This window comes from Sceloporus occidentalis, unplaced genomic scaffold (assembly GCF_023333645.1).
Source record: "Sceloporus occidentalis isolate IW3139 unplaced genomic scaffold, rSceOcc1.0.p SCAF_2, whole genome shotgun sequence".
In the NCBI taxonomy this organism is placed as follows: Eukaryota; Metazoa; Chordata; class Lepidosauria; order Squamata; family Phrynosomatidae; genus Sceloporus; species Sceloporus occidentalis.
In genome coordinates, this window is record NW_028316982.1 from 5,238,191 (window position 1) to 5,252,160 (window position 13,970).

At 40.6% G+C, this 13,970-nt stretch overlaps 1 protein-coding gene across 3 annotated transcripts in view; it reads right to left on the minus strand.

Moving 5' to 3' along the window:
- Positions 1-10,517, minus strand: part of TFRC (transferrin receptor) — a 33,966-nt gene extending 23,449 nt beyond the window's left edge. Inside the window, exons 1-2 of one of the 3 annotated variants that reach the window (XM_089508656.1) lie at positions 10,488-10,517; positions 120-187 (exon numbers count right to left, since the gene is read on the minus strand). In XM_089508656.1, coding sequence (XP_089364782.1) covers positions 120-152 — 33 coding nt within the window. In that variant the 5' untranslated portion in view covers positions 153-187; positions 10,488-10,517. Of the gene's footprint in view, positions 1-119; positions 188-4,896; positions 4,916-8,853; positions 8,961-10,487 lie in introns of those variants that run through there. The other 2 variants (XM_089508655.1, XM_089508657.1) reach the window with 2 other exon arrangements.
- Positions 10,518-13,970: the final 3,453 nt, after the last annotated feature.

The window sequence follows — 13,970 nt, forward strand, 5'->3', positions numbered from 1 at the left end:
ACTTACAAAAGTGATGGAACAGACCTAACTGTAAGAGCCCAAGTTGGGCATTTTAATCCTTCCTTGGCCTAATTTTATTTATTTCCCTAAATATAATAGTGAATTTTGTTCACTCTTACCATGTTAAATATTGCTTTCCTGGCATGATCCATATTTCCAGACACTTCTTCAGGTAATTGACTGGAACCTAGAAGTTTGAAGAGAAGATTAGCCAAGCAATTGCTTCACTAGCACAACATAGACTACGTTTGAGAAGTACTAGCATCTTTCCGATTGTCATTATCATTACAGAGAATGGCTTCCAAACTTTTTTTCCTCTGGGTACTTTGGACTTCAGCTCCGAGAAGCCCAAACTAGCTTGGCTAACATTAAGGAATTCTGGGAGCTGAAGTCTAAAACATTTGGAAGACTGAGAAGCACTGTCTAAGACCTAAATTTAAAACAGTCATAGACACCACTAGAGGTCTCAGAAACCTGCTCTAGGCAGGTGATTCTAGAATCTAGATGGTGCACAGTAGTCTCTTTAGCACTGTTGATCCAGGCAGCTTTGAGAATTTTTCTTACATCGTTGCTTATCTGAATCCATCCTTTGCTATCTTTACAATGTTGTTCACCTCTTGCACACACAGAGCAGACACTGGCAGCTGCCACAAGTACGGCACATCCCTGCCTGGCACCCACACATCAGAGAAAACACATCAAATGCTATTGTTTACTGTTGCTGTTGTTTTAGCCCCTGGGCTTTGGGATTCCCAGTGCCACATGGCCAGAAGGAAGAAGAACCCACTTACATGGCTATCCCTCCAAAGAAAGACCACCAACAATACCTTGAGAAATTTTCTCCCCCTCCCATATGGTTCTTAACACCTTCGCCTAATGAAGAAGCTGTGGAGCTTTGAAAGCTTGCATCATGTATTTTGTGAATTTTGGGTGGCCTATGAAAGGTATCACTGTTTTGTGGATTTTGGATGCTACTGTACTTTGCTATACGGCCAACACGGCTACACCTGAATATGTTTATTGTTGGGTTCTTTCAGGTTGTTTCCAACTTATGCCCACCCTAATGCGAACCTATCATGGGATTTTATTTTCATGGCTGAGTGGGGATTCAGAGATTCACACTCCAATCCTCAAACCACTACATCACACTAGCTCCCTACCAAGTATTGTTGTAACAGCACAAAGCACAGCCATTTTAGCTAGAGAGCGACTTGTCCCTTTGAAAGATACAAGATACAACTCAGGGAATGAGCTAGGAGCTAAATTACATTAAGAGAAATAATTTTTTGGCTGCTGCAGCCATTAATATATCATTCTGCTTATTTATACTTTCACAATGTAACCAAGGCTCAGGGAAACTTGCAAAAGTACAAATGAAAAACACACAGGTATGAACATACAAGAAATTATTACACTTGTCTATAGAATTTAAAAGAATCCATGGGTCAAAACAGACAGGCCAAAATAAAGCTGCATCGGGTCACTTTGGAGGTATGCTGTTTAAATGATGCATGCATCCTAAGAGGCCAGAAGCTGTGCCAAAGTTACGCTGTACTCCTTAACACTGGAATGTGGCTTTGGTGTAGCTTCCGACCACTAAGGACGCATGCATAATTTGAACAGCATACCTCCAAAGTGACCCAAAGCAGCTTTATTTTGGCCTGTCTGTACGGGCCCCATATTAACAGAAGGCAATTAAAACAGGAATGGTTGTTTCTTCGACTTGACTTCCCCAGTGGGATTCAACAGCATTAGAGTAACTGATGCTTTAGAAACTTAACCACTGATTACATTCTGGCTATATCTGGCCAGAAGTGCTTTCCTTACAAGATGTAACAATATTCCAACTGAATATTTTAGAGGTCAACATTGGAACACATCATTCCCATAAGTCCCAAACTGTACCCTATTTGCTGCTGTTCAATGCTCATTTCTACTGCTGTTTTCCCTATAGTCCTGTTCTTTCACTTTCTGCCACAGATGTTATTTTTAAAAATGTGTACAGTGGTCCCTCCACATTCGCGGGGGTCAGGAGTGAAGGACCCCCATGAATGTGGAAAAAGTGCAAATAAAAAACCACTGTTCTTTTTATCTGAGAGAACATATCTCTAGGAATCTCTAGGTTCTCCAATGCAACTCTATGGCCAATATCTGCCAGACATTGATCATAGAATCATGCTGGAGGACCTACAAATGCCTAGAGAAACAACTCTATGGTCAAATTCTAGCAGAGTTTGGATGGAGGACCTAGAGAGGACATATCAATCAAAACCACAAATAATCAAATCCACAGAAGTCAAAGCCACAAATGTGGTGGACCAACTGTAGTAACATCCAAAATCCACAAAACCTTTATTGGCCAACCAAATACATGGTGCAAGCTTTTGAAGCTCCTCCGGCTTCTTCATCATGCAAAGATGTTAAAAATCATATAGGAGAAAAAAAATAATTTGGAGATGTAAAAAAATCTGTGATACCAGAAAGTAGTGGTTCTCAATCCTTGGCGCTCCAGTTGCACTGCCCACAAGCCAGGGATTCTGGGAACAGAAGTCCAAAATATCTGAAGGCTCAAAGCTTGAGAACCACTGCCAAAAACTTGGCTGTAGCTAGAGCAAACCATGTTCTACCACATGTGTCAAAGCTAGCATGATATGAAAAGCACATGTTCTTGCTGGCATGTGGGAACCATTCAGCCGAGACGTAGTTATCCCGACACTTAGCAAGCATTTTGTGAAAAGGGTCAAATCCTACACCAGCTCACTCATATGCCCCGAGCCAGCATGGTGTAGCGGTTTGAGCATTGGACTATGATTCTGGAGAACAGGGTTCGAACCCATGCTCATCCATGAAACCCAGTGGCTGACCTTTGCCCTATGGTCAATATCTACCAGAAACTGAATCATGCTGGAAGACCTACAAATTCCTAGAGAAGTGTTTTCTCTAGGAACCTCTAGGTTCTCCAGCACAACTCTATGGTCAACTTCTGGCAGATTGCACTGAAGGACCTAGAGATTCTTAGACAGAACATATGAATCAAACCCGCAAATAATCAAATCTGCAAATGTGGAGGGCCAACAGTAGCCTCTTCTGCAATTCTTTAAGCTAGTCTGAAAATTTATCAGAATCAGCACAGTACCAGTATATAGACACACATAAGTTGTTTTTTTGCAGCTGCTGTCTATCATATTTATTTTAGGACACCCAGCAATTTAAGGCAGGGTGGACTTACAAAACCTACATGAGGAACATGACTTTATTCTGTGCCCAATACATTACTGATGGTCCAGCCACTGTTGCTGGACTGTAAGTCCCAGCAATTCTTGCCAGTGCAGCCAAAAGTGAGGAATGCTGAAATTTTGGCCCTATGATATCTGGAGGGCAACACAACTCCTATCCCCTTGATTCAGCAAGTAAGTCAAGCAGAGGTCCTGGGAAGTCTCATCCAAGTCACAAAAATTAACCATGGTTTACATAGCAGCTTGGAGCATTTTTGCAATTGTCCAAGGGCTGCATGTGTCTTCACTGATTCAGTCATCATGGTCTACCTCCACCAATCTCAACACACCAGGCAAGAAACTGGGTTTTGTACATGTTCTGGACAAAAGAGATTACAGCTTCTAAGACTGCCATCACATGGGCAATGCTTAGCTGCTGTGTTGAGATAGCAAAGCAAGATGAGTCCCACCTTTCTGCAGGGAAGACAATACAACTTCCTAGAAGGAGACTAGGAATGGGAAGGGCAGCTATGAAAAAACTAGACAAGATCCTAAAGTGCAAAGACATACAACTGAGTACCAAAGATAGAATCATTCAAGCCACTGTATTCCCCATCAAGATGTACAGAGTGAGAGCTGGACAGTGAAGAACGCAGGTAAGAAGACAATCACGTGAGATATGGTGCAGGAGTAAAGTGCTGAGGGTACCAAGGACAACCAAGAAGACAAACAAATGGATCCTTGAACAGACCAAGCCTGAACTCTCCCTGGAAGTCAATATGACCAAATTGAGGCTGTCGTACTTTGGCCACAAGTATGAACGAGAGTCATTGGAAAAGATAATAATGCTAGGAAAAGTGGAGGGAAGCAGAAAGAGAGGAAGGCCACATTCCAGTTGGATGGACCCTATTAAGGAGATCATGGATATGAATATGCAGGACCTGAGCAGAGCAATGGAACAGTCTTAGAGATGTCTCAACCACAGGGTCGCCATGATTTGAGGAAAGTCCCAGAACAGTTAACAACAACAAAATCTGCAGACCTCCAACTGAAGCTGAATGCAGCAATATGAAAGCAAGAACTTGGTTTTGTGACCCTACCAGGTAGAATTCCAGGGAAGGAGATGCCTCCAGCTATTAAGCATACTGACCCATTCAGATAGGTTCAAACCTCAAAATACTGGCTTTTTAATTTCTTATGCATCCATTATACACTCAGGTGGACAACATCAGCAGATTTAGGGGCTAATTTTATCTATCAGATCCATTTTGGTCTGAATGCTCCCTGCCAAGATCTGGTGGCATGAGAAAAAAAATGCTCCATCACTTCCTATTTAAAGCAGGACACATGCTCCTCATGTGCCTTCATTTAGTCCTAAAAATGCAGATATTCTCTTAGTGCTACAATATGCTGGTGGAAGGGGGCACATCCAATCTATGCAAATGTAAGGCTTAAAAACTATAAACAACCTGAAAACTGCTTTTAAAATAAGCTGTAGATTACGGTCTAATCTACATTGCAGAAATATGCAGTTTGACACCACTTTAACTGCCATGGCAAGTCACACATTCTCCATTCCAGAAAACCCTGTGGTCTTAGGGTTGTCATAAGTCAGAAAGGACTTGAAGGCACACAACAACAAATTAAAACATTCCCTCACCATTTAACAACTTTTACCAACCTGACAAAGAGTTTCTGTGGTCTGAGAACAACCGAGAAGTTGTAAAATTCTTGTGAAATTCACAGGGACACTCCTTATATACCTCCCATTTTATATACCTCCCATCTTATGTAAATGCCATTGGACTACCTCCAGAGTTTGTTTGTAGTAGCTCAAAAATAAACCTCTTTAGACAGAGTAGCTTTAATCATTTACAAAGTTCACCTGCCTGTCAACAAAGGAATCAAGTACTATAGGAATGTATCATGTTTACATGTATTTATGGTTTGTGACATACTTCTGACAATGTTTGGATAAAAACAAATTTCCCTACTGTTATTTAAAATGTGTTTTATCTTTCTTTATGGTCTGTCCCCATGAAATACTTTTTTGAAATGCTTTCTGCATGTTAATTTAAATTGTATTATCACCAAGAACCTTTGCTCTTGGCTTTCTTAATTTAGATGGCAGACAAGAAAGTGAGGCTGATAATGCAGCATTCAGCAGCACTGAAAAGTCTCTGCCCCAAGGACAACTTTCTACTCTGGGAGTAATGCAAGTGCTCCAGAATCTGGATCCATTGTTAGTTGTTTAAAGCCAGCTAGAATTTCTCAATTACTCAGTTTGCATGTTTGGGGGGGGGGTGTCTCTTAATGGGTCCGGTTGCATAAGTAAGTTTTCTTGCAACACAGGATTTTTACCACATTTGTAGTGCAACAATGAGAACATATCCCAGGGAAGTACTTATGTGTGATGGCAAGACTTCCAAAGAAACTGGTTCTGGCATAATTTGTTTAAGCAGGTGTGGTTTTTACTCGCTGTTCTAGTTTTATATACTGTGACTTAAACCAACAGAAGGGGGAAAAATGCTCCCCACAATAAAGATAGTCTTCAGTTACTCTGAATTTAAACGACAGCCAGCCCTCTGTATCCACGGATTCAAGCATCCACGTCTTGAAAATATTTTTTTTTTAAATATATGAATCCCAAAGCAAACCTTGATTTTGCCATTTTAGGTAAAGGACACCATTTTACTATGCCACTGTATTTAATGGGACTTGAGCATCCATGGGGGTCCCGGAACCAAACACCAGTGGATACCAAGAACCCACTGTACACTGCATTACCTACATACTAACTACAAAACAGACTCTTTTTTTAACAAAAAGGATGGGAGTTACAAGAAACTAAACATTAATGGAAGCTGCAACTGACAATTACAAGTAAAGCCTTTATATCAGTCCTGCTCAAGGCTGCATTGGCACCAGGATTAGTGCCAGTCTCCAACAAGTTTCCAAGGAAGATACAACTGGCCCTCCATAGCCACAGATTTTTTATTCACAGCTTCAACCATCCACTGCTTCAAAATATTCCAAATAAATAAATAAATCACTACAAGCAAGCCTTGATTTTGCCATTTTATATAAGGGCCCTTTGTATCCCTGGGTTTGGTTGCAGGACCCCTGTGGATACCAAAATCTTGATATTCAAGTCCCATTAAAAACAATGGATAGTAAAATAGTGTCCATTATATCAAGTGGCAAAATCGAGGCTTGCTTTTCGTAATTTATATATGTGTACAACTGTACCCAGGAATAGCGTATATATACAAAGTGTGTGTGTGTGTGTGATTGTGTATAAAATATAGTACAGTATATACATACATACATACATACATATATATATTGGCATATAGATAAGGGGGAGAAAGAAAACTATTCACAGTATACATATCAGAGAGCCTGAGAAGCATCACTTCAGATGACTGTATGCTTTTTGAGAGAGCCAGATCCGTTCCCAGAAATATGGACTAGTCAAATCTGCCCCAGCATGCAGCCACCCCAGTTGTATTTGTTCCTAATCAGATCAATTAAAGCTTGCAGCCTTCACTTCGGACACAAGAGGGAGGTGCGGTGGGTGAAGGTTACAGAACAGCCGCAGCAAGGTTCACGGTGCGCGGGCACAAGCCAACACAAAGCGGCCTAATATCACAAGGAGGAGGCCCGGCCTGGCAGTGCCACTGGAAAGGGAGGCCCTAGAGAAAGAGAGCACTGCAGGGGGAGAATATTTCACATAGAAAGGGGGTAAAGTGTCATGAGATGGGTCCAGAGGCCCAACAGCTATGGCCTCTTCTTCTCCTTACAAGCAGCCTTCCTTTCAAGGTCAGGAAACAGTTGGACCATGTGCTGTAAAAGCACATGTCTGCTGCTGCTGCATCCCACCTCATATATTCACTGCTAGGCCCATGTTTTGGGGGGAAACTGCATATCCCATTCTATAATAAGCTGTGGAATACTGACCACCTGCCTATCTAGGCTTCTTGCCTCTTTTCAACCCAAACCGATAAATGTATTTCCAGTTCTTTAAAGCCCAGCACATCTTGCTTTTGGGAATAATGCCTCTCTCTACAGCCATGCGGCTGGCTCCCTCAGTAGGGGAGCAAAACCCACATTTAAAGATGTCTGCAAAACCAATTATCCTTCCTTACTCCACATCAAAGGTCCCTTTTCGTCCTCACCTCACACAACAAGACCATTTCCCCAAAGCTGGCCTGGGCTTTTAACAGTGCCAAAGAAACTAATGTCACCTCTGGTCAAGGAAACCCCCATGTGCACCACTTGCCAATTAATCTGCCAATCCAAAGTAACAATTTGCATGGCAAATGACATTCACATTTTGCCTCCTGGACTTTGGGATGCTTTGTTCCCAGGGCCACATGGCCAGGAGGAAAAGAGAGGCACCCGTTTGCATAGATATCCCTCCAACGAATAACAACACCTTGAGAAAACGCAAGACTGTGTGACTAACATTGACATTTCATAATTCTCTCCCCTCTGGTATGATTTTTTAAAAACACCTTTGCCAGAGGAAGAAGCCAGCGGAGCTTCCAAAGGTTGCAGCATGTATAATGCGCATTTGGGTTGGCCCTATAAAGGTACCCCTGCTTTGTGGATTTGGGGTGTTATTGCACTTTGCTGTATGGCTAACAGGGCTATTCCTGGATACGGCAGGGAGAGGGAAGAAACCCTCACAGGTCATGCAGCCCCTCCACTATTATTAGTAGTAATATATTATTATACTATAACATTATTATTATAGTATTACATTGAATAATAAAATAATAACATATTATTATTAGATTTATTTTGTAGTATTAGATACATTAAATTATATACTATATACACTAAATACATCTAATATAGGCAAACAAAACTCCATCAGCAATACCTTTTCTGGCCAACCAAAATGTGCAATATACTGTTCTTGTACACTGTGCATTTTGGTTGGCCAATAAAGGTATCGCTGATGGATTTTTGTTTGCCTTCGTTAAATGGCCAACGCAGCTATCCCTGCAGATGTCTAATATATATATTAAATAAATTTACCTATACTTTGTTTATATTATTTGTATAAATGTAGTATTATATTGATTTTAAAAATAATATCATTCATTACAAGTATTTTATATATATATATATATATATACACACACACACACACACACTTATTTGTGCCCCGCTTTCCCCCACAAAGCTGGGACAGCTTACAGTCTAAAAACACACACAGTACAATTAGAAGTGACCATTAAAACTGAATTAAACTCATTAGCATATTAAAACACAACCCCCCCCCAGCCAGGATACTTCCAAAGCCTCCAGCCCAATAAACTGGGGTTTGCTGTGGGTTTGGTTTTTGCACCAAAAGCTGCCAAAAACAAAGGCCCACAATTTGCAAAGGGCTGCAGTTAAGGGCAAGGAGTTGGGATAAAGAGAGCAGGTGGTGCAGAGGTTTGAGCGCTGCTGGACTTGAGACCTGGGTTCGAATCCCCCTCTGCGTGACCTTGGGACTAGAGTCACACTGTCTCAGCCTCAGGAGAACCAAAAGGGCTGGAAAAGGCACAACCAACTATGTGCCAGGCGTGCCAGCCCTTGGCAGCCATCTCCTCCCTCCAAAGCCCCTCCATCCGCCCCGCTTCACCTTTTGCACCCTTGGCTTTTGCTGCAGCAGCAGAGCCGGCTCGACTCGCACGTAGCCACCGCCAAGGAAGGCGGGAAGGAATGAGCCTGGGACAGAGAGGGCAGGCAGAGCGCCAGAGAGAGCACGCGAGCCCCTCTGCGCACGCGCGCACGCTCGCGGAGGCGTGGCCGCACCCTCAAGCCCCGCCCCTTACGCACGCACTACAAGCGGCCCCACCCTCCCGCTCTTTACCGTGACCTAAAGGTATTTATACGTCCCCGCCGCCATTTTCTCTTTCCCCCGCCCCTGTCCCGGCTTGTTATATAAAAGGTGACGTAAGACGTTGCTGCGAAGACTACAACTCCCAGGATTCCTGGGAATTATCCTGCTGGCTGAGGGATGCCGGGAGTTGTGGTCCCGAGGGGAAGAAGCTAAAGCCGTTGTTGCATGTGCTTTTTCAGATTGCTTTATTATTATCATTATTATCATTATATATTTTTATTTAGGCAAGCTTTTCAAAATATCCCCAAAGTGGCTTATTTGCGGGTTGTGTGTGTTATGTTTTTAACTTGTGTATGTTTTTAATTATTATTGTTACTACTACTATTGTTATTATATTTATTTATATCCCACCCTTTCCCCAAAATTGGGACTCAGAGCAATTTACAAGATTAAGAACAGTACTATCTTTTTTTTAAATTACATTAAAAAGAATTAAATTATTAATTGAATTATTTATTAGTCTTTAATGGTAATGTTCACTTACACTGTTTTAAATAGGTTATTTTTTTAAAAATATATTAATTAATTAATTAATTAATTAATTTCTATGACGCCTTTCTCCCAGAAAGGGAGCCAAGGCGGATCACAAATAATTTTTTTTATAAAAAAACTTATTACCATGAAACAATTAAAAGTGTTGTTGATTTTATTTAATTTTATTTATTTTATTAATTTATTTGTGAAGTTTTCTTGAGATAGAAAGTACAGACTGGTTGTTGTTGTGCAGTTTCAAGTTGTCTCCTTTCATAAAAGCGACCCTATTGTGAGGTTTCCTTGGCAGGATTTGTTCAGAGGAGGTTTTTGCCTTTGCCTCCCCCGGAAGCTGAGAGAGTGTGACCACACTGTCTCACTTGGGATATTGAAACCTTAATTAATAAATAAAAACCCACAGCATCACCATTTGGCTGCTACTCGTTTAAGGGATCTCTATGAGGGCCAGCATGATGTAATCATTTGGGCATCAGACTAAGACACTGGGAGACCAGGGTTCGAATTCATGCTCAGCCATTGAAACCCACTGGTTGACCATGGGCAAGTCACACTCTCTCAGCCTCAGAATGGCAATGGCAAACCCTCCTCTGAAAAACATGCCAAGAAAACCTCATGATAGGCCTTAGGATCGCCATAAATCACAAGCGAATTGAAGGCACACAACAACAACAAAAGTCATCATGGTTCTTCACAAAAATAATCCCCCCAAACTCTGAATTAGAGACTGAGTCCCATATATTAATTACACACAATTGAGAGTCATAATAAAAACCTTTTTAAAAATCCCATTGTGGGAGAAAGGTTGGGTACAAATCCTTGAAACAAATAAATATAATTATGCTGGTTTTATAAGAGTTTGGTGTCCTAAATCCCAAATTGACCTCAGATTTGCTCCAACACAGACGACATGTTATATTTTCCACAGCTTTGGTTTCTGTGCTGTCAAAGGTAACTGACCCTGCAAAGAATTAACTCTGCAGAAAGTAGGAGAAAGGGGTTAAAAAGTCTGCTTCTGAAGACACTTAAAAGCAGTTTAATTTGCTGGCATGAAAGGCAAAAATCCATTTAAAAGCACTAAAACGAATCACACTGGAACATCAGCGTCCGCACTTAATCGAAGCTGAGTATTAACCGAGTGGATAAACAAATATCAAATTAGTAAAAGAACTGTGTGTGGTATAACTTTTTTATCTTCGAAGTCAGTGCTCCAAAATACATTTGAAACAGATACAGTCTTGAAAGAAAGGTTGTTCATTGGAGGCCTGTGTTAGCGTTTTGTACTTCCAGTGATTTGTGACTTTAAGGGTGCATCTACACTGTGAAAATAATTCAGTTTGACAGTGCTTTAACTGCCATGACACAGTGCTATGTAGTTGTAGGATTGGTAGTTTTGTGGTGCCACAACAAACTACAAATCCCAGGATCCTGTAGTTAAAGCCACAATAGTTAAAGTGGTGTCAAACTGCATTAACTTTGCAGTGCAGATGCAGTTTTTGAGTGTATCCATGCTGCAGAATAAAGTAGTTTGACACCACTTTAACTGACATTAATGAATATGTTTTGCAGAATCCTGGGATCTGAAGTTTTGTGAAGCACCAGAGCTTTCTAACAGACCAGGCTGAACACCTCACCGAACTACAAATCCCAGGATTCCACAGGATGGAGCCATGACAGTTAAAGTGTTGTCAAACTGCTTTATCTCTGCAGTGTGGAAGAGCATCTAGTGAGCAACCGTGGCCCTCAGTTTCTGTTGCCTTTTGACTTCAACTCCCATTAAACAATAGCATTGCCTATGGTGAGGGATTATGGGAGCTGCAGTCCCCAAAAATTCCCAGAGAAGGCTTCGTAATTCCTGCTCCTGTTTAATGGGATTTCATACACACACACCCCAAAATTTACCACAGAATTTTGCAGCAAACCACAAGGCATTTCAAGTGAGCAAAATGCTGGCTCCCTCTTTGCCATGTTGTGGTTCTGGACTTTTATTCTGAGGGGGAAATGTGAGATTTAAATTAAATAATAAACTGTGTCTCTCTGTTTGTGTACGATCAACAAAATTCACCTGTTCAGGAAAGCTTTCCAGCCACAGTTAATTTTGTGAGGCACCACAGCTCTCTGAATACCTCACCAAACTACAAATCCCAGGATAGAGCCATGACAATTAAAGAGGTTTTATTACTTTAGCATGGAAACGCCCCACAAGGCCCTACTCTGCTTTTGCTATGCATCCACTGCTTCTGAGGGGATTTTTGTCTTTAGTGTCAATGATAGCGACTTGACCACAAAGGAGGAAATATACATTGTAATTGTGGAGTGTAATAAAGATGGCGAAGATATAAAAAAATAAAGTTAAGAGAGGAGCACAGCACAATAGTCAAGGATATTGTAGGCTACTGTGGAAGTACAACAGCCAAGGCTATCTTCCTCTGAGGAGAATTCTCCCTCAGAATTTCTATTCTTAATTTAAGAATAAAATTAAAAGACGGCCATTTTAGTCTTTGGAATCAGTGCACCAAATGCATCTGAGGAAGTAGACTGAAGTCTAGGGAGTTTATCACAGGAAGCAGATTATCCCGTGAATATCCCAGAAAATTTGCATAATTACGCAAAACCATCTCACACGTCTCACAAAACCCACCATGAAAATGGTCACAAAGAAGCATCAATGCACATCTTTTTACTTTTGGGATTTCAGTGACAATGCATTTCCAATATCACTTTATTTGCACACTTGCGTGTGATAAACATTTTCGCAATTATTTGCCATTTTCGCTTTATTTGTGGGATGCTTTAAATGCTCTTTAATCTCCTCTCTGTAATGCCAAAATTAGCCTCAGTGTGATAAGCCCCAGGAAAGCTCATGCTGCCAACTTCTTTCTTTCAGTTAGTCTCAAAGGTGCTACAAGATCTCTCTACATTAAAATAGATCATTTAAGTTAAAATGCGTTTAACTTAATTTAAACACTTTTATCTTTTAAACTGCATTTTATTCTTTCAATGAGTTACATGTTTTAATACTACACTAGTTTAATTCTATTTTAATGCCCACTTTTGTATGTTTTGTATGTTGTAGGTGTCAACCAAAGTTTGGGAACCATGTCTACTCCACTGCTAAAGCTGAAGTGTTATATCCTTTTGCTCACTAGTAAGAGAAGTCGTGCAGCTTCAACACACCGTTTTATTTACCTTTTCCAGCACTAAAATGTTATTTAAGAGATGTGTTTTATGTTGTTTTATGTTGTGTTTGTTTAGAGGAGGTTTGTCATTGCCTTCCCTTGAGGCTGAGAGCATGTGACTTGCCCAAGATCACCCAGTGGGATTACTGGCTGAACTGGGAATCGAACCCTGGTCTCCAGAGTGACATCCCACACTCAAACCATTACACCATGCTGGCTCTCAATGTGCCTTCCTTATCTGCAGATTTTTTATCCACAGATTCAAGCATTCATGGCTTGAAAATATATATTTCTTTATTTCTTAAATTTTAAAATTGTGTTGTTTAAAATACAAAGAAAAACAACAAGCACACAATATACATATTCTACTAAAGTTGCTCCTCCGTTGCAGAGGTGTGACATCTGTTAATGGCACGCGCAGAAGCGTGTGGCCATTCAACCTATGCGGCTTGAATATCCACGGATTTCTGAATTCACGGGGGGATCCGGAACAGATCCCCCACAAATTCAGAGGGAGGACTGTATTAACATTTCTTATTCAATCCTGATACATATGCTTTTTCCATGCTTAACTTCCCAAATTTCCTCAACCTGTTACTCAAATATATGCATAATTTATATAAATCTTATAGTTTATTCTCCGATTAATGCCATCCAGCTAACAATATCCAAAGATTATAATTACCACTATTATTTTATTAGTCTTTAAATTCCCACATTTTCATTATACCCTGATGTTTACTTATATACTCTACAACCTGCTCCCAACTTTGAACAAATTCCCCTAGTTTTTCATATTTCATAAATATTTTTAAAAATATACTAATTCTAAAAAGCAAACCTTGATTTTGGCATTTTATATCGGGGACACCATTTGCTAAACCATTATACTTAATGGGACTTGAGCATCCTCAGATTTTGTTATCCACTGGGGATCCTGGAACCAAACCCAAGTGGATAACAAGGACCCGCTATATTTGTTTGTTTGTTTGTTTGTTTAGTGTTTTTGTACCCTGCTCTTCAGCCTAGCCTCTATTTTCACAGAAAATGAAGAACCTAGAAGGGGAAATGAAGGATCTAGAAGGAAAATGAGGAACCTAGAAGGAGAAATGAAGAATCTAGAAGGAAAAGGGGGACATAGAAGGGGAGATGAAGAATCTAGAAGAAGAAAAAGAGACCTGGAAGGGG